Here is a 25,724-nt window from a genome sequence, read left to right on the forward strand (position 1 = left end):
AAACAAAGCCACTAGTGAAATGTATAATATAATGTATCTCATATAATTAGTATAATATATAGTATAATATAATGTATATTATACTATATATAGTATAATATAATGTATAATATACTATATATAGTATAATATAATGTATAATGTATATATAATGTATCTCAACAGAAGTAAGTTAAAACAAAATTGGTATGCTTCAATTAACTGCTTCAAAACATTTCACAAAAACAGCTGCAGGTTAGACAAAAACCTCCAATAAACTGACAAAAAACGATTATAATTCATAGTTATAAATTCCCATATTTGAATTTCCATATTTACAGAATTAGAAAGTATGTTTACAGTCTGGTGCAACAATAACTTGTAGATAATTTCCCTTTCATACTCTGAAGTCATTCACAAATAAGTATTACAGTTTGCTGGTTTGACTGATAGGTATGCCACCATCGCTGTAGCAGACTGCTGTCTACCAGAACTCACAATGTCAACAACTCCACTATGTTTGTGCTGATGGTGCTTCTTAGAGAATTTTTAAAGGCATTCTCAAACAGACACCAATGCGTGCAGAGTGTTACGACTCATTTAAGACATTTGTGCTTCAGTTTTCGTGAGCGAAATTCTAGTGTTTCACCTTGGACTAAATAGCACTTATCTGTGCCTGTTTGTTGCATCCGTAAACTTATGAATCCTACTAGAAAAGATTGCCAGCTTTTGCTAATCAACACAAAAAAACCCCATATACAATATCCATAAGCTAACCCTAACCAGAGACCAAAAGCAGCATTTTCAAGGTGACTTTTAAAGATCTATGACTGAGCGTTGCTGTTTGGTCTCTTGGTCAAAGACTATCTAATCGGCTCTAAAACTGACCCACCACTTCTCAGTTAGCACTTCCTTCCACTTCCCAAGCTCCTCCAACCAGACACTGACAACCACTGACATGAGGATGAAAAGGATAAAAAGTTGCACAAGGGAATGCAAAATTTAAACAAAATAATATTTTTTACTTTTATTGTTTTGTTTTGTTTTTAATTTTCAATATTTATCTTGATTACTACATTTAATTTTATACATATATTTTTTTTATAAATATATGTAATTAAAACATCAACTGTAAACTTGAAACATATTTTAGGTCAAATTTTGGGTGAAAGTTTCTCTTCACTTTGGTTTGGTGCTGGTACAAGATCAACATTAAAATGCTTCCGGATCAGATCTGGCTGGCATAAAAGGAAGAGGAGTCGCAGTCACCTTCCACAGCTCCTGCAAAAATATATATAACATACAAATAAACAACTTATTCCACTTGATGAAAGTCATCCTTTATCACAAACCCACTTAACCGTATTGGATAAAAATGAAACCTTTTCACTGTTTGCATGTTATATTTTCAAAAAAAAAAGTTATTGTATATTTATTTTTAAATGGTTAAAAAATTGCTTTTTGAGAATTCCAAATGATGAAAAATACTTTTGGTACCATAAATCGAACATAAGAGGAAAATTGTCTTTTATCAAGCAGTTTAAATACAAACACTGTCTTGCTGTAAGCGGCATGTTAGCATATCATACTGCAAACAGTGGTATCAATCAATCAATATGACACTCGCAACAGTGTCTCCAAAAGATTAACACTGGAGTAGCACTTTGTACTACAATAACAAAAGCAACTCTGACGTGCATTTAAATGCATTTACAGTAAGTTACTGCAAACAGTGTCATTTGAGGTTTATGATCAAAAATAAGCATTCAATAAGGTTAAAAAATAGCTAATATAGACTATACTGCCAAAAGTATTTGCTTCTCTGAATTCACACACATATGAACTTGAGTTCCTAATTAGTTTAAATCCTTCCAGAACCACATTTCTGAGGTCAGACACTGAATTTGGTTGAGGAGGCCTGGCTTGCAGTCTTCGCTCTAATTCACCCCAAAGGTGATCTATTGGATTGAGGTCAGTTCTTCCACACCAAACTCACTCATTAATGTCTTTATGGATCTTGCTCTATCCACTCATGTGCAGTCATGTTCAAACAGGAAGGGCCATCCCCAAACTATTCCCACAAAGCTGGGAGAATTAAATTGTCCAAAACGAGTTCATTTAACTCCTGAAAAACAACCCCACACCATAAATCCCCCTTCACCAAACGTCTTGTCCTGGAAACCATCAAACCTAGACTCATCCATCGGATTGCCAGAGGGAGAAGCATGATTTGCCCTTTCAGAGAACATGCCACCATTGACAGTTGACTGATTAATAGTTGCTAGTGCGGAAATTTCTTGACTGGACTTGTTGCACATCCTACCACACTGGAGTTCACCGAGCTCCTGAGAGTGATCTATTCTTTCATAAATGCTTGTAGAAGCAGTCTGCATGTCTAGGACACCTGTGGCCATGGAAGTGATTGGAACACCTGGATTCAATGACTTGGATGGGTAATACTTCTGGCAGTCTAGTGTATAAAACTGTAGTTATGGTCAAATTATGTTGGCTAATGTTTTACTCACCAGTTGTTCTACACGTTCATATAAAATAAACTGATCAAAGTTAGAAGGGAGCTGATCGACTCTGAAACTACATCGTCCGTTCTCCAGGTCCTGAAGTTGGTTCATACAGTGGATGAAATGATCATAGGCTTCACAGGAAACATCCATGTGCTGCAAGGTGAAGTTCATCCTTGAAGATAGAAACATAGTCACTTAAAAAGTAGAAGTAGGGGCGGCTATGGCTCAGGAGACAGAGTGGATCATATGTACTAATGAAAAACTCTGGTGGTTTGAGGCCTTGCTCCTCCAACCTGGGTGTCAAAGCATCCTTGCCAACATTCAAGATAGTGTGAGATTGTGAAGGCTAGCTTAGGTACAGAAAAAAGCACTCGTGTGAATGGAGGAATGAGGCTTGCAGTAAAAAGGACCTTGGAACGTAGAGCTTAGGGTTAGGCTAACCCTTAAAGCCATTACACACTGAGCGTGTGGCAAAAACCAGCGACACAAAATATATATATATAAATAAAATTGAATTGAATTGAATTAAAAAATCCCAACTTTTCCAGATCCAGACTTGTCATGTAACATCTATACAGACTAAACATTGTGTTTTTGCAGAAAATTTGTCCTGAAATAATGTACCTAGCACAGGGGTGGGCAATTCCAGGCTGTGAGGGCCGGTGTCCTGCAGGTTTTAGATCTCACCTTGGGTCAACACACCTGAATCATATGATTAGTTCATTACCAGGCCTCTGGAGAACTTCAGGACATGTTGAGGAGCTAATTTAGCCATTTAAATCAGCTGTGTTGGTTCAAGGACACATCTAAAACCTGCAGGGACACCGGCCCTCGAGGCCTGGAGTTGCCCACCCCTGACCAAGCAGATAACCAGCTTCAAAGCATAATGTCTCCACCTCCGTGCTGGACTGAAGGGATGGTGTTTTCTGGCTCAGCATTTCTCTTCCTCTAACACAGCAGGTCAGGCTGTTGCCAAACTCGACTTTGGTCTCATCTGACAGCAGCACTTTCTCCCAAGCGTTCTCTGAATCACTTACAAGTAGAGTTAGATTTCCTGAAAGCCCACAGTTTTCCCATAGCTTAACTTCTCGACATTTTTGCCTGGTATAAACAGTTCAGTATTGCAGACAGTTTTAAATTCTAAGAAAATTATTCCTTGTATATTTCTTCTTCTTAACATCTGAACACTACAGCTATAATTGTAGATCACGGACAGATCCACACAGTACCCTTTGAGGCTGAGAACTTGTGGCCTCCCTCTCTTGTAATGCAAGTGTACTAGCCAAAGGTGGAGTCCTATCATGTGATATGAAGCGGCTAAATAAGTTGTCAAGTTAATTACAGAACATTTTTGGTAGAGGTAGTGAGATTATTTGAACATTTAAGCAGAGTTTTAAAACCTTTGTTTTGCCAACACGGCGGTCAGAGTGCAGCCTTACACAGCAGTCGAGCTCCTCGGGCATCGGTTTAGAGCTGAGACACGTCCCAGGCTCCGGTGAACGAGGTGATCCAATAATGTATTTTCTACTCTGTCCTTGCTCAACCAGCAGCATCGAGCACGCTTACTGATGCTGTTTCAATTTCTTACCTCAAAGTTGCCTCAATGTCATTGACGCTGAGAACTGCTTCATGTGTTGATGCAGCTTTACTGTGGTTGTTACACTTTCTTAGCCTCTTATAAAGTTTCAGTTTTCAGGCCCCTCTTCTGTGGAACCAGCTTCCAGCTTGGATTCAGGAGACAGACACTATCTCTACTTTTAACCTCCTAGGACCTGCGTCCACATATGTGGACATCACATTTTGGGTTATTTAGACCAAAATACAAAATTTTGCTCTACAAGGGCCTGAGTTCCACTTACGAGGACATTATGCTGCCACTGATCTATCAAAATTTAAAACAAACGTCCTCATATGTGGATCTAATTTTTCTCAGAAACAAAAATCAGGTAAAAAAAAAAAATCTGGTAATTCTTTGTTTTTACATTCATCAGGTCCCAATCAGCCCAAATAGCAAAGAGAAATTAAAAATGCTGCCGTGGAAGAGTTCGGGTCTTAGGAGGTTAGTCAGGGCTGGATCAGGTGACCCTGAACCCTCCTTTAGTGACGGTTCGCTCCTCGGGGTTTCCCATAATGCACAAAAAGCTTTTTTTCCTCCTTTCACTTCCCACTACTGCATATCATTACCGTGTATCTTCTCACATTGTTTGTGTTTTGTCTCAGTTGTTCTGCTTTTCTTTACCCTCACACCCAACCTGTTGTGCGATTTCTATTACAGAGTCTTGACTTAACAATATAAAACACCTTGAGGTGACTACGGTGGTGAACTAGCACCACATAAATGAAAATCAATTGAATTTATCGTCGTAGTTGGGTGGAAGTTAATGCTCTGTATGTTTCATGCTGAGTCAAGTTTAAAGTTTGTTTGCTTGCAGAACCTCTGGGAGAAATATTAATCCTGTACATTTTCTCATTCTCGTGTGAGTTGGCTGACCCACTATTTTTATCAGCTTAAGAAACATGATCATTCCACTGTGTATAAGGCCAAATATGCTCAGGTATACTATATATGTTTTCACCATACCTTTTCTCAATGGAGATGAAGACAGTGCAGGTGTGTGGAAAGTTGCTGCAGAGTCGGTGCAGTGTTCGGAATAGGCCATCCGTCAGATCATCATCATAACAAACTGGTGACACATTAAGAAATCTAATTATTGCTGAGCTTCTGCATTTGACGGTTCCATAAATGACTCTAAAGTCTGAACTCAAAACTGTCTCAGTAAATAACTGCTTTTTACAAATCGCTTCACGAGTTGCTTCAGTTGCTCAGCAGTCTGGAGCCTCCTTTGCCACATACAGCATCTCAGTAGTTCACACTGTGTGCTACTCTGGGCTTTGCATGGTAGCGTTTCTGACAACGAACTGGTGCTTAAACCTCGCTGTGAGGCACATAATTTTTAAGGTTTGCCCACAGTGTCTTGTCTAGAACCTTCCCACCTTTTTCAGTAACTCTTTCAGAGTAGAGCATACATGGTGAAAAAGAGCTCTGATCTTTTAGAGATGTCATCCTTAAGACTTACCATCAGCAGCAATTATGATGCTAGTGTTATTCAGATCTGCTACCTCCTCCTTTGTCCAACTAAACTCCACAGCAGCATCTGCAAAGATCAGACAAAGGAAAGTAGTTATCGTACTGGTTTCTAGTTCGGTGTATTGGTGGTTAACCAATCAACTCATACATCCAAACTGGAGACTAAAGTCTGTTACATCCATCCAGCCATTTTGCGGTCAAGCAGGCCGCATTCTGCGCAGAGAAGCCCAGTGTTCCCTCACTCCACCCACCACCTCCAGCTCATTGAGGTGGGAATCAAGATTTTTCCCAGCCAGCCACGAGATGAATCTCTCCAGCGAGTCCAGACTCCTGAGTCCCGGGCCTCTTCCCAGTAGGACACGCCAAGATTACCTCACCAAGGAGGCATCCTAGTCAGATGCCCAAACCACCTCAACCGGCTCCTTTCAACGTGGACGAGCAGAGGCTCTAATCAGAGTTCCTCTTAAAGAATCAAGCTCCTCATCCCATCTCTGAGGGAGAGCTCAGCCACTCTTTGAAGGAAACTCATTTCCGACGCTTGTATCTGTGATCATAGGTGAGGGTAGAAATGTAGACTGACTGATAAACTGACAGCTTCGCTTTTATGCTCAGCTCTGTCTGTGCCACAGCAGATCAGTACAGCATCGCATCACTGCAGACGCCACCTCAGTTCCTTCGTTATTCTCTTGCTCCCCTCACTTGTGAAAAAGACCTCTGAGATACTTGAACTCCTGCACTTGGGGCAGTATGTCCCCGGGGCCCTGCCACTGTACAGCCGTTTAACCTAGTCAGTGGCTTCACCCCCAGTGATGGTGGTATCTACCACCAACAGGTTGATTTCACACAACTTCTCTCTGCACAGTGCGAGGATGTTCTCTTTCCATCTGGTCTGCTCCAAGTGCATGAATGTCACTTTGATCATGAAGATCCACAGCAGCCTGACCACAGTGAAGCCACAGCTGCTCTTTTCCTTTATCGCCTGCTTGGGGCAGTGGAGCTGCTACAGCCTGTTCCAGCTGGTGCCAGCATGTGATCCGGCTTCCACAACTCACCGCAATCTGCCAAAATCCTAGAAGCTGGTGGCTTTGAGTATAAGCTGGGCATGTTGCAGCCCAAGGCAACACAAGCAGACCCAGTGACTGTCATTACAAACACAGAGTCAAGCCACAGACTCTCTGCTTCCTCTGGTGTAAGGAAACACAGACAGCCAGTCCTCCAACACCCGAGATATTTCCCTTCTTTACTCAAAGAGACCTTCAGATAAATACTTTTACTCTGACAATAACATTCATTCTATACTAATTTAATGCTTGCTACTTTTTTGTATAATGCAAGTAGGACTCAAAAAGCATAAAACATAACTGTGATTGGTCTTTTTTCATTATCTAATCTTACAGTCACAGTAAACTTGTAATAAAGAATAAAGAACATTCTTAGAAAGAAGTTTCACAGTAAAGCTAGCAAAGGTTTCTGACCTCTGAGATGTGGCCCTGAGGTAAGCTTGCACAGGCATTGGTTGGTCAGATGCAGGTCTTAATAACAGTGACAAAACGTTGAATATAAATGTCTCTCCTGAAACTCTGCTTTAGAGGATGGAATAAAGGGAGGAGACAGCCCTAAAGACAATCACCGTTTTTCCTCAATCCATCTCTGCGTATCCAAGCAACATTTTCTGAAGTGCTGTTATTGTCCAAATGTGTCCACACCTATCTTTGCACAGCGTGTTGGTTTATAAAATGACATATCTGTGTTACCTGTGCACAGGTCATCCTGAAGCCAGTCCAACTGCCTTACTTTCACCTCGTGATCTGACGGAGAGACAAGATTGCATTAAGTTTGATGAATCTTTGCAGTTTGTCATGTGATTTAGAGAGTGAAAGGATGGAAATTTTAATAACTATATACACACACACACACACACACACACACACACACACACACACACACACACACACACACACACACACACACACACACATATATATATATTTATTTATTTTTTTAAGCTACGTAAATATATTCCAAAGCCAAAAGGCATGGCTGTGGCTCAGGAGCTACAGCAAAGTGTCCTTGGGACAGATACTGAGCCCAGACTGGCTGCATGGTCTCCAGCAGTGTGTGTGGTCTGTACACCGAGGGAACCCATGAGTAGCTGATTTGACAGCTTTCTCACCTGCAGACTTCAGCATGTGTTTATTTAACGCTACATTTCTTTTACACATCTGTAGAAGGTCTTCTCCCACATCTGTAAAACAAAAATGAAAAAAAAAGAAGCCCTAAACAAACAGTCAAATATTTGTTATTCGATCTAAGTCCTGGACAGAGTGTGAAATAAGAACGAACTGTTAGGTAAGTTTGCACTGCCCACAGCAGCTAACAGTGGTTTTCACTAACCCCCATCTCCTTGTTTGCAATCTTTATTTTCCTTTCACTGGATAACAAAACAAAGCCCACAGTGCGAGCACTCAGCATCCGATATGTTGCTGGTAGTTTGTAAATGTTGTTTGCAGTGTTTAAGTTTAACAACAGAAGAGTACGTGCTTCAAGGTATCGTACCTGTGCAGTAGACTGTTTTAGCTATGGTTGCTGTGATGATGCTGGTTAAGCCTGTCCCTGCTCCTAGTTCTAGGACTGTAGCTCCTCTGAACATGACTGGGTTTGAGAGGATGAAGTCCACCATGAATAATGCCCCACGCCACACCTGACGTGAGCAAAGAAGACATGAGCTGATGCTGTATTTGACTCCAACTGATTATGCAAAGAATTTCATGGTACACTTCCATTAATATAAGATAAATACTAGTGGATGTAGACAATTTTCAAAAAGTCCGTCTAATCCAATTTATTTTCTGGCTTTATCAGATAGATGCAGTGGAGACTGACAGGAAACAGAGAGAGGGGGAGACATGCAGCACAGGGCTGCGGGTCAGACTCAAACCCAGGCCGGGTAGAATAAACTCACCTGTTTGCCAACATCCTCCATGGGTGTGGCCATCGTGTGCTCTGTGAATAGATTGGACACATTTATTAAACACATCCAAAAACTCTCCTCGTGTCTCCAGGTCTGTGGACATGACCCTGTTATGATACTACTGTCATCTTCCTTTGTCAACTGACTGATAAAGTTTGTGTGTTTGTATCCAGCAGCTGTTTTAATAAACAGCTCTGTCAATGAGTGAACAGCATGGGCTCAGGAGATGGAGCAGAAAAACAAACAGTGAATATGAGTTTAAGGAGGCTTGTAGTAGAAAGCGTTTGAACAGAGTAGAAAGTCCTACATAAGGACCTGTCCAGTCTATTTATCACCTAGGATGTCAGACTATTCATTTTTATTGTTTTTCATTAATTTAGTCTTAAATTAAAGAAAACATGTGCAGGTGCTGGTCTGTGTATGAAGTATAATTCATTTGCAATTTGCTGAAGTTCTAGAGTTACAAACATGTCTTTTAATGGTATTTCTGATTTTCACTGTCCTACTCAAATGAATTCAAATGTGTGCTGACAGGTGTGAGTTTGCTCTCTAACAGCTGATGCTGTCTAAACCAGGTGAAAACATTTTACTGTCATTTACATGAAGATGTGCATTACACGTGAGCGGCCCAGAGCATGAGCCTGTTCCATTATCCAGTTTGTACAATGAGTATTGAACAAGTTTGATGCCAAACTGGAAATAAAAGTAGTTTACCTTTAAAGAATAAAATCAAGTATAAAATGTGATTAAAAGAAGGAGGAAGATGATCAAATTTTAGCCTGTGGGAGTCCAGAGGAAACAAAACCCGGGAGTGGAAGGAGTTTGGTGGGTAATCAAAAAAGGGAAGTGGAGTCTGGGGAAGAGGGACAACTTAAAGTCACTGATGTGGTTAAACAACTGTACAGTAGCAGGGCCTGTGCGGTGGATGAGATTCACCCTGAGTTCCTGAAGCCTCTGGAGGTTGTAGGGCTGCCCTGGCTGACATGTCTGTGCAACGTCGCGAGGAGGTCTGGGGTGGTGCAGGGGGGACCGGAGGGTGTGCTCTATCTAAAGAGGGATCAAACTTCTCAGTTTGGAGAGGAGAGCTCAAAGCTGAATCTCAGATTCAGGAGGAACAACGTGGTTTTTGTCCTGGTCTTGGAACTCTGGACCAGCTCTTTATCCTTCCCAGGGTATTGAAGGGTGCGAGGGAGTTTGTCCAACCAGTCTACATGTGTTTTGTGGACTTGGGGTATACTGTGGGGGTTGCTTCAGTATATGGGGTATCTGGCCACACACAGGCCATTAGTCCCTACACAACTGTAGCGAGACTTGGTTTGTGTCCCCAGCAGTAAGTCAAACTCATTACTGGTACGTGTTGGGCTCCTCCAAGCCTGCCCTTTGTCACCAGTTCTGTTCATAGTTTTTATGGATAGAATATCTGGGTGTAGCCGAGTGGTGAAGGGTCTCCACTCAGGATTTCATTTTGGTTTTTTCCCTTTCATTTTTTTGCAGATGATATGGTTGCGTTAGCTTCATCAGGTGGTGACCTCCTCCCTGCACTGGAGAAGTGTCCGGCTGAGTGTGAGGCAGCAGGAATGGGAATTAGTACCTCCAAGTCCATAGTTTCTCAGCTGTAACAGGGTGAGTGCTCACTCTGGGTGAGGAACAAGTTACTGCCCAAGTGGAGTACAAATATCTCAGGGGCAATGTTCCCTCTAATGTTTCATGTGTCTGAGCGAACACACAAACTCCCTGAGCGTCCCTTGGACCACTGTGAGCCACAGCAGACGTGTGCACTGTGGTCACGCCAGCATCCAATCCATCCAAGTTACATGTTTATTAAAATAATCAAATTGCAGCATTTACATTTATGTTAGACGACTTTTAATTAACTGGAGACTGGCTGTTCCCTCTAGGCTGCGCACGTGTGCACTGCTGGCACGTCTCTGCGCACAGAAAATCTGCGTTGCGCACAAAAAAAAATCTACCTGAATTGAAATTAAAATCAATACTTTAACAATCCTGTTTTGCAGTGTTAGTCAGTGGCTGGCTGCTCCCGTATGGGATCAGAACGAGGCCACCTTATCCCACAGTCCAGCCAATGATGCGATTCACATTCGTATATACGCAGCTGATCAACGTGGTTGACCGGCTATGACAGCGTCCTTATGTGCGACACCGGTGTTTTAGCAAAGCGGCTGATGTGGAGTGAAGCCACGTTAATGACAACGTGTACAACCATCGGAGACGTGAGCAGGACAGACGGAACAACTGACGGACAAAGTGTGGACTTTATACCAGTTTTTAAATTGTGTTGATCGGCCACGTAAAACCAGAGTTATGATAAAAATATCTGCAATGTTTGTTTTTCTTCCTGAATACTGTCGTTGTTTATATTTACTGCGGGAAGAAACGGGAAAAACGGCGTTTTATAAGGAAAACGCTCGAAAGCCTGAGATGTGAGAGATTTGAGACGTTTAGCACAAATCTTGTGTAGTTAGTGTGTAGTTAGTGTGTAGTTAGTGTGTAGTGTAGTCAACAGTTTTGTTGTGTGTCAGAACAATGAGGCGCCTGCTGAGTGTTACAGGTGTTGCAGCAGTGATACATCTGCTGCTGTCAGGCCTGCAGGTATCAGGCTGTTGTTCTCCTTCATCTCATAGTGGACAGAAATTATTTTTTGGAGCGGCACAAATAATTTGTGTGGCATCAGATTTGATGCAGAACAGCTGATTGTTCTGTAAATAGTTTGAAATGTTTGTTTAAAAACGCCTTGGCTGCATTTTTAGGTAAACAGCTGCAAAAAACTTTGTTTGCATAACTCAGTAACTTTTTTGAAGAAGTAACTATATCATTAACTGCCCAACATTGGTCATTATTTACTGTATTTTGCAGACAGAGTTACAGACTCATAATACAAGTCAGAGCAAAAAAACAGAAAGTCGTGTTTTCAAAATTGGAGTTCAGGTTATTTTTACTTCCAATAGTGTTAACATGCTACAGGTCATCAACAAGATTTATTTAAATTTTCATTGTAAGTGGGCTAAAGCAGTTAATTAAAAGTAGTCCAACATAAATGTAAATGCTGTAATTTGATTATTTTAATAAACATGTAACTTGGATGGATTCGATGCTGGCGTGACCACAGTGCACACGTCTGCTGTCGCTCACAGTGGGATCGCTCAGGGAGTTTGTGTGTTCACTCACACACATGAAACATTAGAGGGAACATTGCTGGCAGATGAATTTGGGTGGTGTCCGCAGTGATGCGGATCCTGTACTGAATTGTTGTGGTGAAGTGAGAGCTGGGCTCTCCCTTAGAGATCAAATCGAGCTTTTTTGTCAATTTGTTGTGCATACAATTGTAGTGCAAGCAAAATGAAGAGACGTTTCTCCAGGCGCAACAAATATGATAACACACACACAAACAATATGCAAACCCTCCCTACACTCATCCATCCCAGACGTATCACTATTAAATCCTCACCTAAAGTTTACAGTTAAATAAGTAAATAAATGTGTGCGAATGATCAGTAAGTAAAAACTTTAAAGTAATCAGAATATCTTTATTTTCTTTGTAACAAGTACAACAAAATTAAGTGCAGTTTAAATAAAATTACAAAAGAATAAAATAAAAAAAGGAGGTATGTTAAAGCGAATTGTTAAATGTTTTTATGCTTACCATCTCTACATTGTTTCAAACTGTAGGATCAAAGACATTCCTTTGTCTCTGACCACCTCTCCAGACACTGGTTTTATTGTAGATACATGCTATCTGAAAGATCTGTTTGTTGTGTGGTAAGCTTCCTGCTTTTATGATCCTTTTGGTGAGCAGGAGGTCACACAAACACACCCCCATCACACACACACACACACGCACGCACGCACACACACACACACACACGTTCTTGCACATGCATAGACAGGTGACCACGAGCCATTCAAAACACTTTATCAGCATTGTTGTCAATGCGACGGGATGGTATCAGGATACAACTGGTTTCTTTGCTCACAGCACTATGCTGAGGTTTCCTGTCTCACAGAGGTGTTCCTGGACTCTCTCTGCAAAGGTGCGTTTCGCAGTCTCATCCCCTGCATTAAAGCTGCATCTCGGGCTGTCAGCAGTGAGCGCACCTCACTGGTAATCCAGGGTTTCTCGTCGACACATGCAGTGATGGTCTCACAGTGGCATCCTCTGTGCATGTAGCAGTGTAGCTGCTCACTGCCTCCAGCAGGCTGCACCTCTCTGATCCTGTCTGGCCAGTCACACCTGAAGTCACCTTTACACCTGCTCTGCCAGGCTTCCCTTCAGCTGCACTGCCAGACTGTATTCCACCAGGCAGGCCTGAAGTCCCAGAGCATTTATCATCTACTCTGCCTGTGTTGCTGTGACGAGCCCACTGTGACGCACCAGAGCAGTTTTGTTAAACTAGCTTTAGACTTTTTCTCTGTTTGCAGTATTTGCTGGTTGAATACTGTCCCTTGACTTCCATTTTGCAGCTTTGGGTACATGTCATGCTCCTCTTTTGTGGACAGCTCTTTTCTTTAAATTACAAATTCTATTACCATACAAAGACAATTTTTCTACTATCTGCACTCATGATAACAATAATAATATTTATGAGGTTTTTTTTAAAAGAAACAATATAAAATCAAGATTCTTACCAATCCTTATGACATCTTTTAACCAGTGACCCTCTTCTTCTTGTTCCATTGCATCATTAGACTGTTTGAGAACTACTGGGCGAGTCCAGTCCCGACTGCTGCCCTCTGTAAGGTTTGGCCGAGGTCTGAGAAATAACAAAATATCACATTCATCAACAGAAAAAAACAATAACTAAGCTGCATTTTTCATTTTTATGTTGCTAATTCTCCAGAAAAGTTACAGCATTTTACTTACAGATATGTGAACAGCTGCACATTTCTTTTGTCTTAGTGTAGGTCTGCTATTTTTGGAATTTGAATAATTACTGAAGGAATACTCTTCTTTTTTAAACAAAGCCCTTTATTCTTAAATCATCTTAAAGTGGAAAAGAAACATTACATGTATGAAGGCTACTTTACACCATGGAGCTCTGCTCTCAAAAACTGGCATAAATTAGTTTAAGTTAGCTCACAGAACAGAACCAGTAACTAGGGCTGGGTATCGTCACTGATTTCTAGAATCGATTCGATTCAATTCGATTCAATTCGATTTGAATCTGGGAAATTTTGCCTCACACAGTCAGAAATATTATAATTCAGATCAGTACATTTATCACAGGTGTGAGCATCACAGCAGAGGCCTTTGTGTCAAAGCAGCTGAAGATAAAACACAGAAAAACATGAAGGTGGTTTTCCTGTTCTGGATTTTATAAAAATATTCTGCAGTACATCAAAAACGAAAGAAAACCATTAATCAACACATGAACATCACCTCTGAAGTTACAGCGGTTTTATTACAGACACAGCGTTTTGCATTTTGTATCATTTTAAAAAGTTTAAATTTGTTCAGCAGCCGGGGATAGACAGGAAACTGTTGTTGAAGTAGAGAGAGAGAGAGAGAGCGAGAGAGAGAGAGAGAGCGAGAGCGAGCGCGAGAGAGCGAGAGAGAGAGAGAGAGCGAGAGAGAGAGAGCGAGAGAGAGAGAGCGAGAGAGAGAGAGAGAGAGAGAGCGCGAGAGAGAGCGCGAGAGAGAGAGAGAGAGAGCGCGAGAGAGAGAGCGAGAGAGAGAGAGCGAGAGAGAGAGCGAGAGCGAGAGAGAGAGCGAGAGCGAGAGAAAGAGAGCGAGAGCGAGAGCGAGCGCGAGAGAGAGCGAGCGCGAGAGAGAGAGCGAGAGAGAGCGCGAGAGAGAGAGAGCGCGAGAGAGAGAGCGAGAGAGAGAGAGAGCGAGAGAGAGAGCGCGAGAGCGAGCGAGAGAGAGAGAAAGAGAGCGAGAGCGAGAGAGCGCGAGAGAGCGCGAGAGAGAGAGAGCGAGAGAGAGCGAGAGAGAGCGAGAGCGCGAGAGAGAGCGAGAGCGCGAGAGAGCGAGAGCGAGAGAGCGCGAGAGAGCGCGAGAGAGAGAGAGCGCGAGAGAGAGAGCGAGAGAGAGAGCGAGAGAGAGAGCGAGAGAGCGAGAGAGAGAGCGAGAGAGCGAGAGAGAGCGAGAGAGAGCGAGAGAGCGAGAGAGAGAGCGAGAGAGCGAGAGAGAGAGAGAGCGAGAGAGCGAGATCAAACCTGCAGCTTTAGAATCAGCGCAAAAAGGGCGTGAACACAAAGCTCGACCCGCCGACACATCAGAATCAGCGAGCTGTCGGCTTTCAGCCCCGACCGTGTCCGTGCCGTCACCCGACGGCACGGACACCTGTGTAGTGTTGATATGTATTTGTAACTTTCTTCTACAAACACAGAGTGTATGAAGACGAGAAAACAACTGACTGCAAGCTTTGCTCAAGGGTACAACATGCTTTGTTATCAAGCTGGTGCCTACATGATGGTGGGAATCTCACTCCCAACCACATTTCACTCCCATAGACAAGACTGTACTCACACAACCTTTGATATTGAAAAGGTTTTAACCTTCCTTCAATGTTTCTCAGACAGTCGGTTTGGTTTCGATGCCAGATGACCCAGGAAAACAAGCTTCAGCGACAACCACTCCCCCAGCCGGCACAATACACTTCCAGAGCAACTTCATTGACATCAAGAGTCAACAGCAGGTGGCCAGATAGCGGCATTGCCCTCGACCTTAAAGGAGCAGCAGCATATACAAACTCTACTATGGATAGAGAGCTGTCCTCTAAATCAGAGGCTTCAAAATCACTGTGTGTGAATGGACTTTAAAAGATTGAGTTTGAGATGTGCAACACGTGGAGTTAAAATGGTTGTGGAAGAGAAAGCTGAAGAAAAACTGACAATGTACATGTCACAACCATGAAGCAATGCAGGATGTGGGAGTGGCGACAGCAGCAGAAGAGAACCTGGAGGACCAATGAAGGCAATGAAGGCTCAGGACTGTCCTGAAAAGCAGGAGACTGAGGCCAACTGACTTGGAGGCTGAGAGAGAGAATGGTCCTCGGCATAGCAACAAAAAGAAGATGATGACACACACACACACACGCACACACACACACACGCACACGCACACACACACACACACACTAACCTGCCTACTAACAGACACACACACATGCAGTGAAGACTAGCTTATGGTCATGAACATGGCCATGTCTCTCATCACTGTTAAAAATGAAAAGCTTAAATGCTGAGTTCAGCAACTGCTGACAGAGAGGTAACTCTCCAGGTTGCAGGACAATAGGTTGACTATTTAGTAGCCTCTGGTGCTACCGTCAATACACTTAGTGGGTAATAAAATTGTAAGCTGCTTTCTAATGATTGAACAATACTACATGAAATCTTTTATATGGATCTTTGAAACATTCTGTTGTCATCTGTCCTTTCAGCTTGTTGGGTTAAGATTAGACATGTAACCTAGTTGACTGCCATCATGTCAGGGAGAGATTGCTTGATTTAACACGAGTGAACGAAATGTTGCAGATGGTTAAACCTGATCCGGTGCTGTATGCGTGTGAGTGGAGATTCCAACAGACTGCTGAGTTTCCTGTTTGTGATGAACTGGTGAAGCTTGCACAGCGACACACAGACACATCTGATCACATAGAAACAAACTCACTACATCTTACAGCACAAGGGTCCGAGGGAGCTGATGAGTGGGGTTTGATAAAAATGGTACAGAGATGCAGGAAACTGTGCAGCCAGGGTAATTCTACTCAACTCATTGTGTTTATATAGCACCAAATCACAACAACAGTCGCCTCAAGTTTCCATCCATCCTAATTCTGACTGGACAAAACTGTTTTCATAGAATACATGTTTCTCTTTCCAAAACTGAACAAAGCAATCGGGGCCATGGCTAAAATTAGTGCAACGATACAGACACTGGGAAGAAACTGACATTCCAGGGGTAAAACATTGCAATGAGGTGTTTAGGACCCGTCTGACAGAAAATATTACTGCCAGTTGACACCAGACTCTCCAGAACTGGGATATCCTGGAGTAATTGTGGGCAGCCAGTAAATCTGATGTGGGGGAAATGAAAGGTCGAGGTGACTCCTACGTCTGATTTCAGACCATGTGAGCATCAGTAAGCCTTTAAAGCAAGAAGCAGTGAATGCAGCTACGCATGCCACCTGAAGTTCCCAAGTGGCCCCCACACCATATTGGCACAAGTTTCACCAGAAAGCAACATTTTTTTTATTTTTCAGGATAAAGTGGATCCTGCAATTTAGTTTTGGTTTGCTTTGTTTTTCCAAGATCGCATCAGATGTAAGTCCTTCACTCTGAAAACCATTGCAGCGATCCGATTCATTCCAAAGTGACAAAGAAATGTTTTGCGTTTGACGTCATATTGCTGCCAGTAGATACCCAAGTATGCTGGGAGAGGCTCCAGTGTCAGCGGTGACACGTGGGAGGGAACCGACTGAACATGACAGACAACAGTGGACAAAAAGGGCCAACAGGAGCCAACAGGCCTTCCTGCAAACAGTAGCAGCAGCTGGGAAAAAATTCTCACTTAACATGTGCTTGTAGGCCATCCAGACTTAACCTTGTGGCTGCCACATTCTGTGTCACTGATCCTTCACAAACAACCCAATCCCATCCTTAATCCACAGGGTTTAATATTTTGTCAAACCAACCTTTGCAGCTTTAACAGCCTCGACTCCTCTGGTAAGGTTTTATTCTGGTAAGCTTCCTTACAAAGCACTGATGTTGGGTAAGCAGGCCAGCCTCACAGTCTCCACTCTAATTCATCCCAAAGGTGTTGTATCAGGTTCAGGTCAGGTCAGTGCAGACCAGTCAAGCTCTTCCACACCAAACTCACTCATCCATATCTTTATGGACTTTATGATGTAATGCTTAGATGCAGCTGCTCAGCCATGGAAACCCACTCCACACATTTTTCTCGAGCTAATCTAAACGCCACATGAAGTTTGGATGTCTGAAGCGGTAAATTCTGGCAAGTTGGCAAACCAAGAGCAAAATATGGCCAAGCACCCACTGCCCTGCTCTCTGATTACGAAGCCTACCACTTCGTGGTTGAGATGCAGTTGTTTCGGATCGCTTCCACTTTCATTTCATTTATTTGTTCATTTTCAGGCACAACAAATACCTATATTGGACATAAAATGCACAAAACAAAAAACAAAAATTGCCTGAAAAAGGAGTGGGACGAAGAAAACTTATTAAATCCCACCCCTATACTCACTCATCAACAAAAAAAACAATAAACTTCCCGCAGCTACGCCCATCATTGCATACAGACCCATCAACAGCCCTGGGCGCATACAAGCATCTAAACGGCAGCTCGCAACCAACAATTAGAGCCTTCATAACTGAATACAGAATATATGAATTATAAATTGCATTACCACAGGTAACAGGCAGTAATAACTACAAGTAACAAACACACATACATATACATACATATATATCTACACACACATGTACATATATGTACATACATACGCACACTTTTTTTTTTTTTTTTGGAATCCATACCAGCAATGGTAAGAGGACAGACATTACAGAGCACACTAAACCCATCATTGAGTATACTGTGACCAGACCAACTGTTTGTAGAGGAATTTAAATCTATGAATATTTTTGCATTGTTTCAATTGTAAACTCAGACTGTTCCAGATTTTCACACCACATACAGACACACAAAAGCCTTTACGGGTTGTTCGAGTTCTGGGTAATTTGAATTCTCCAAAGCCTCTCACATTATAAACCTTTTCTCGAATTTCAAATCTAGTTTGTAAATTTGCCGGTAAAAGTTTAGTAAAAGCTTTATACAAAATTATGGATGTATTGTAATTAACCAGATCCTGGACTTTAAGTAACTTTGCCTGAAGAAAGAATTTGTGAGTATGATCTAGATAACCAGCCTTGTGAATAATACGCAGTGCTCGTTTCTGTACTGTGACTAATGGATTAGTTGTATTTTTATATGTGTTTCCCCACACTTCCACACAATATGTAAGATATGGAAGAACCAGGGTACAGTACAGAGTACGAAGTGCATCTTTATCAAGGAATTGTTTCACTTTGTTCAAAACTGCGAGGCTTCTGGAAATTTTGGTTTTTATGTGTCTGACGTGGGGTTTCCATGAAATTTTATTATCAATTACGACTCCCAAAAATTTGTTTTCACTCACATTATCAATTGGTACACCTTCAATGATAATTGGTAATTCTATATTATATTTTAAATTACCAAAAAACATTGCTTTAGTTTTATTTATATTTAATGATAATTTATTTATGTCCATCCCTTTTTTTTATTAATTTTATCTCCCTGTTTACGGTCATTACAAGATCAGTATAATCATCGCTACTGAAAAATATGTTGGTGTCATCTGCGAACAGTATGAGTTTAAGTACTTGAGAAACATCAAAAATATCATTTATGTATACATTGAAAAGTTTTGGTCCCAACACTGACCCTTGGGGAACACCACATGTAATACCAAGTTTCTCTGAATGGTAATGCCCTATGCTAACATATTGTTCCCGACCCGTTAGGTAACTTTTTAACCAGTTACCAGCTTTCCCTCGAATACCATATCTTTCCAATTTATCCAGTAAAATTGAGTGATTGATTGTGTCGAAGGCCTTTTTGAGATCAACAAAAATACCAACTGCATATTTATTTTTATCCAGTGTATCAGTAATTTCTTCTACTGCCTCAATTATCGCCATTGAAGTGGTTCTTTGCGTTCTGAAACCATACTGACCAACATTTATTATTTGATGTTTTTCAAGGAATTTTTCTAATCTTGAATTAAAAAGTTTTTCTAGAATTTTTGAGAATTGAGGCAGTAGAGAAATAGGCCTATAATTGGTAAAACTGTGTTTGTCATTACTTTTATATAGTGGTATTACTTTTGCAATTTTCATTTTTTTTGGAAAACAACCGGACTGAAATGATAAATTACAGATATATGTTAAGGGACTAACAATATTCAGAATAACCTGTTTAACTACAGACATATTTATGTCATGATAATCCATTGAAGACTTACTTTTACATTTTAATGTGATATTTATTACTTCTTGCTCATTTGTAGCTGAGAGGAACAGTGAAAAGGGATTTGATTTTATATTACTGATATTTTCATTTTTATGACACGGGATGTCCGCTGCTAGTTCAGGGCCAACATTTATGAAGAATTTGTTGTAATACCACTAACAGCTAACTGTAGAACATTTAGTAGCAAGGAAATTTCCTGACTGGACTTGTTGCACAGGTAGCGTCCTATTATGGTAGCACACTAGAATTCACTGAGCTCCTGTGAGTGATCTATTCTTTCACGAATGTTTGTAGAAGCAGTCTGCGTGCCCCGGTGCTTGATTTAATACACCTGTCACCATGGAAGCAACTGAAACACCTGGATTCACTACACCTCTCAGGGTGTACTTTTGTGTGTTGTATGTAAAAATCTACACCATTAGAAGTGCATGGTGTGATTGGACCCTTCTTTCTTAACAAAGCCTACTACTTTGATAGACTGGGGGGGAAATGAGATCCCAGAAATGTCTTTATTAAAAACACCAAGTTCTACCAAACACAGCAGACTTCCACAAACAAACACTGGTATGATGGAATCCACTGTGTGTTCCAAGTTGTCATCACACAGAAGATAAACTGGAATAATAAGGACATCATGTTCAAGAGTCGGTCCTTGTTCTGCAAAGTGTGGTTTGAGAGAATATATGGTCTGCTTTAATAGTTGCTAGTGATTATTAGATTATGAACAACTCTCCTAAACACACTTTTAATCCTTCAAAATCATATTTCACTGACGCACTACACAAATAATTTGCATTTCTAACAAAAATATAACAGCAAATCAACATCTAGGCCTACAGTGTCAATCCAAAGGATGTCAAGAAATCTAAGAATAATTTTTTTTAAAGAAACTGTTTCACCAACAAACTAGTTCCTGAAAGGCAAAACAGGAATATCATCTTACACCAAATTTATAAAAATTGAGCTGACACGGTTTGAACAATATATCTAAAATGTCCTTCTGAAGCCATCCATCCATCCATCTTCATCCGCTTTATCCGGGGCCGGGTCGCGGGGGCAGCAGCCTAAGCAAAGAGGCCCAGACCTCCCTCTCCCCAGCCACCTCCTCCAGCTTATCCGGGGGAACACCAAGGCGTTCCCAGGCCAGCCGAGAGATATAATCTCTCCAGCGTGTCCTGGGTCTGCCCCGGGGCCTCCTCCCGGTGGGACATGCCTGGAACACCTCACCCAGGAGGCGCCCAGGGGGCATCCTTGTCAGATGCCCGAACCACCTCAGCTGGCTCCTTTCGATGTGGAGCAGCAGCTGCTCTACTCTAAGCCCCTCCCGGATGGCCGAACTTCTCACCCTATCTCTAAGGGAGAGGCCAGCCACCCTTCGGAGGAAGCTCATTTCTGCCGCTTGTATCCGCGATCTCGTTCTTTCGGTCACTACCCACAGCTCGTGGCCATAGGTGAGGGTAGGGACGTAGATCGACCGGTAAATTGAGAGCTTCGCTTTTACACTCAGCTCCCTCTTCACCACGACGGACCGGTGCAGCGTCCGCATTACTGCAGCTGCAGCCCCAATCCGTCTGTCGATCTCCGGCTCCCTTCTCCCATCACTCGCGAACAAGACCCCGAGATACTTGAACTCCTCCACTTGGGGCAGGAACTCATCCCCGACCCGGAGTGGGCACTCCACCCTTTTCCGGCTGAGAACCATGGCCTCAGATTTGGAGGTGCTGATCCTCATTCCCGCTGCTTCACACTCGGCTGCGAACCGTTCCAGTGTGAGCTGGAGGCCCTCACCCGATGAAGCCAACAGAACCACATCATCTGCAAAAATCAGAGATGAGATTCTGAGGCCACCAAAGCGAAAGCCCTCCGCCACTTGGCTGCGCCTAGAAATCCTGTCCATAAAAATTATGAACAGAACCGGAGACAAAGGGCAGCCCTGGCGGAGCCCATCACCCACCGGGAACGAGTCCGACTTATTGCCGGCAATGCGAACCAAGCTCTTGCAACGGTTGTATAGGGATCGAATGGCCCGTAGCAATGGGCCAGACACCCCATACTGCCGCAACACCTCCCACAGGACACCCCGAGGGACACGGTCGAATGCCTTCTCCAAGTCCACAAAACACATGTAGACTGGTTGGGCAAACTCCCATGCACCCTCAAGTATCCTGGAGAGGATAAAGAGCTGGTCCAGTGTTCCGCGAAAACCGCATTGTTCCTCCTGTATCCGAGGTTCGACTAGCGGACGAACTCTCCTTTCCAGCACCCTGGCATAGACTTTCCCAGGGAGGCTGAGGAGTGTGATCCCCCTGTAGTTGGAACACACCCTCCGGTCCCCCTTCTTAAAGATGGGGACCACCACCCCGGTCTGCCAGTCCACAGGTACTGCCCCTGATCTCCACGCAACATTGCAGAGGCGTGTCAACCAGGACAGCCCTTCTGAAGCAAAAAAGAAAAACACAGCTCATTCTGTGCATTTCAGTTGGAACTGCAGACCATATACTCTCCCTTTGTTATGTAATACAGACATTCTGGTTTGATGATGATGATGAATGGATTAAAACAAAAGACAGACAAAGTTTTCAGTGGGAGAAAAGTTTCCTCACTTATCCAGGTGACTCGTTCAGTCTGTGTGCTGAACTGTAATGACTACGGAGCAATTAAAAAGGAGGGGCGGGTTAGTGCGCAGTGCAGCCAGCACAGCCACGTGAATGGCCCTACACGCTACAACCTACGCAACCCACGACCCCCCCTCACTCACACTTTACATGTTGAGTGATGTGTTGTATGAGACAGTGGGGATAGGGAGGGTCAGGAGGTAGAAGACTATCCCTGGAAGGAGAAAGCCAGCAAACAACCGGCTCAGCAGTCACCCCCATTCCACATAACCCAACAAAGTGAATTCAGGGCCCACAGTGACAATGCCCCGGAGCACCACCGAGTCCACGCAGCAAGTTGAGCAGTAATATGCAGATGGGTCGGAGTTTGAGTTTAATGTTTGATTATTTAATGTTTATTTAATTAATTTAATGTTTTGTGTTCTTCCACACAACTTATGAATCTGTCGCTGCACACCGATTTCTAAGGTAAAGATGAAGTTGCTCTACTAGGTTTGTAACATTTTCTGCACTCTATACAATGATAATGAACACATTAATAAAACAAACGATCTGAAGAGGTTGAAATAGTATATGGATGGTCTTAACCTGTATGACACCCTTCCCAAGCAAACCAGCAGCTTTTAATAGTTGACTGAGAAAATGTTTTTGCATACCGATGTATTATGTCAAGATCTCCATCGAAATCCAAGAGCGACTCTACTTTTCTGTCCTCTCCATCAGGTTCTTCAGTGGCTTGTTTGACTGTTTGGCTGGTTTCACTTTCATGTTTTAAGTCACTCCCTGGCTCGTCACATCTTTCTGCCAGGATCACAAACCTAGACATGAAGACTGAAAAGTACACAAGTATACATACTGAAAAAACACATATTCAGTACAAGTTTAACAATCAGATGATTTGCATTTTGACATGTTTTGAATTTGAATTTTCAAATGACAATTTTGACATTTTATTTCGCTCAGGTCTTCATCTTAGCAGCTTCGATCAATTACCAAGTACAAAAATGTCACAAACAAGTGAGTAATGCTTTACCTTTTTGTCATTTAAAACATGTACATACTATAATTATATTAAAAACACTGATTTGGTCATTGTCACGTTGTGGACAACGGATTCTGTACACAGCAGCAAAAATAAAGCACAATGAACAGTGAACTGCCACTGAGGACTGGCAGTTTGACTAAAATCACTCCAAACACTTTCATAATAGTTGTCATGTTTTCTTTTTGTGATTGTTTTTCACTAATTATAAAAAATCAGAATGAGCTGAAACTTCTGGGAGAACAAAAACAAAGTTTAACAGGAAACGTATTCTTAGTCACAACAACCTACAGCTTCAGTATTATGACGCTGTGACAGTGACATCATTATACACACCAGGTTGACCAACGTTGTTGAGGTGTGTCATAAGGTGGCGTCCACCGGGACGGAGCATGTGAACATCTGACAGCACAGTCTCATGATGGAAACTGATTTCCTGCATGGATGATCAAATCTAATGCTGGAACTGAAGATCAGTCACCTGCTCACCTGAAAGAAGCGCGAGTTTAGAGACAAAGCAGGGTTAACAGGCTCTGGTTAACTCGGACAGGGAAACTGAGCCGAGCCAGTGTTGCCAACTTAGCGACTTTTTTTTCCAAAAAGCGACTAGCGACAAATCTGGCGACTTTTTCTGGTGTTCTTGGAGACTTATTTATGACGACTTTTTGATGTGAAAGGGCGTGTTGCTCTTACTCTCAACAAGCAGCGGGTGCTGCCGTGGGCACCTCACCCGTGCTAAAGCGCTCACGGGCGGAGGATAGTCCTCCCCCCGCTGCAGGAGATGTTCACATCTGTGAGTCCGAACTGCAAATGATGTCACTTTTGCCGGTCCAAACCCGGATAGAGGATCAGGGTTGGAATTGTGGCATTAAAAAACAATAATTGCTAAAAGAAATTTAATTTGTAGTTCTAAATAAATTCTAACTGCATTTAGGACGTTTTTTACTCACTTTGTCTCTTCCACGATGTTATTTCTCTCTCCAACAGCGTAGGTTACAAATACATTAGCATGACCAATTATACAAATTAGGTGATGACGTCATTTAGCGACTAGTAGCGACTTTTTGGACAGCCAATAGCGATTTTCCTTACGGAGGAGTTGGCAACACTGAGCCGAGCCCCACAGCAGCCGTTCAAACCTAATCAAATGTAGCTGGCATGCTCACGGCAGCCGAGGGTGGACACTACTGACAGGCAGCTTTCTCACAGAGTGAACAGAACCAGAGAGACTGAGGTTCAAACTTAATGCTTTGCATTGACAGCATTAACGCTTATACGTCATCCAGCAGCGGCACATGACTGCTGAGGTGGAGGGGACCAGGCCACGCTGCCCACGGTCACACTGGGAAAGATGGAGATCACGTAAAGAAACGTGATGAAGAGGCCTGCCGATGACTACAAACGGGCATAACATTAGGACGTCACGTACAGCAGCTGTTGAGAGGCGAGCTCAACCCGAGAACTGGATCCCTGCTGTCTGGACACGGCACATCTAAAATACATTTACTTTATTTATTTTTTTAAAAATGGGGAGGGGTGACGTTAACTCACCAGCAGCGACGCTGTGCTAAACGGCCACGACAGTTGACCCGGATGGAAACCCTCCCCCGCGCCTGCAGCGCCATCTGCTGTTTCTATACTGTCGTTTCTGTTTGTGCGTGTAAAATAATTGTTGCAAGAACAAATGTTGCATTTTGAGGGGGAAATTATTTTGAGCAAACAAAACTCATTACTGCGTCCAAGAAATGCCTTTCAGTGTTTGCTATGATACACACACACACACACACACAGAGTCCCTGTCACTCAGTCGTTGGCGTTTGTTCTTGCTCAGATCTCTGCAGACTAGGGTTGCCAACCGTCCCTTAAAATACGGAATCGTCCCGTATTTCGAAACAAAAGTACACGTCCCGTATTGAGCTAATAAGGGACGCACTTTGTCCCGTAATACAGTGAGAATCAAAAGTAGTCTATAACTTTTAATGGAATTAACGCTTTGTTTGAAAACATAATTCCCAGCCCCTCTCCTGCTTTGTGACCAATGAGCTGACAGCACACTTATGACAATTCGAGTATGACAATTCAGATTACCGCTCATCTCATTGGTCGAGGAAAGGTCGCTTGCGGAGAAAATACCGGAAGACAACAGATGACCACAACAAGAAGCATGGCCAACAGGGGAACAAACGCCGACACTGCGGTGCAAGTCTCGGACGACAGTACACCTAAAGCTGGGCAGACACTGTGCGATTTTTTCAGTCACGTTATTCAGCTCCTGCTCAAACTGCACGATTGACTCGCAGAGGTTAGAAGTTGGTAGGTCACGATGCAGGTCTCACACTATACCGCCCGATGCTCTGATGCGACCTGAGTGCTCACACTGTGCCTCCATAACATGAAGGTTATAACAGAAAATCTGTCGCGCTCTCGGTCTTTCACTCACACAGACACACCACCACC

At 42.7% G+C, this 25,724-nt stretch overlaps 1 protein-coding gene across 4 annotated transcripts; it reads right to left on the reverse strand.

The window, feature by feature from the left end:
• Nucleotides 1–218: 218 nt before the first annotated feature.
• mettl22 (methyltransferase 22, Kin17 lysine) lies at nucleotides 219–24,869 on the reverse strand. 4 transcript variants are annotated; one of them, XM_086288089.1, is made up of 12 exons: nucleotides 24,819–24,869; nucleotides 23,604–23,756; nucleotides 22,882–23,056; nucleotides 13,205–13,329; nucleotides 8,552–8,592; nucleotides 8,146–8,290; nucleotides 7,763–7,834; nucleotides 7,344–7,397; nucleotides 5,579–5,656; nucleotides 5,083–5,185; nucleotides 2,505–2,673; nucleotides 219–1,260 (listed from the first exon to the last, which is right to left on the reverse strand). In XM_086288089.1, the coding sequence occupies exons 2-12, from the start codon at nucleotides 23,707–23,709 to the stop codon at nucleotides 1,192–1,194; spliced, it is 1,137 nt and encodes a 378-aa protein (XP_086144215.1). In that variant the 5' UTR covers nucleotides 23,710–23,756; nucleotides 24,819–24,869; the 3' UTR covers nucleotides 219–1,191. The 4 variants fall into 4 exon arrangements, with proteins under 4 accessions (XP_086144215.1, XP_086144217.1, XP_086144216.1 ...); XM_086288091.1 differs by having other exon boundaries at nucleotides 24,697–24,826; XM_086288090.1 differs by lacking the exon at nucleotides 24,819–24,869 and adding an exon at nucleotides 24,407–24,796.
• Between the last annotated feature and the right edge of the window lie 855 nt (nucleotides 24,870–25,724).

The sequence above is a fragment of the Aulonocara sp. 'chitande type north' Nkhata Bay genome, linkage group LG4 (genome assembly GCF_057382095.1).
Source record: "Aulonocara sp. 'chitande type north' Nkhata Bay isolate Kocher_YH1m ecotype deep benthic linkage group LG4, A_spYH_male_GT1.1, whole genome shotgun sequence".
In the NCBI taxonomy this organism is placed as follows: domain Eukaryota; kingdom Metazoa; phylum Chordata; class Actinopteri; order Cichliformes; family Cichlidae; genus Aulonocara; species Aulonocara sp. 'chitande type north' Nkhata Bay.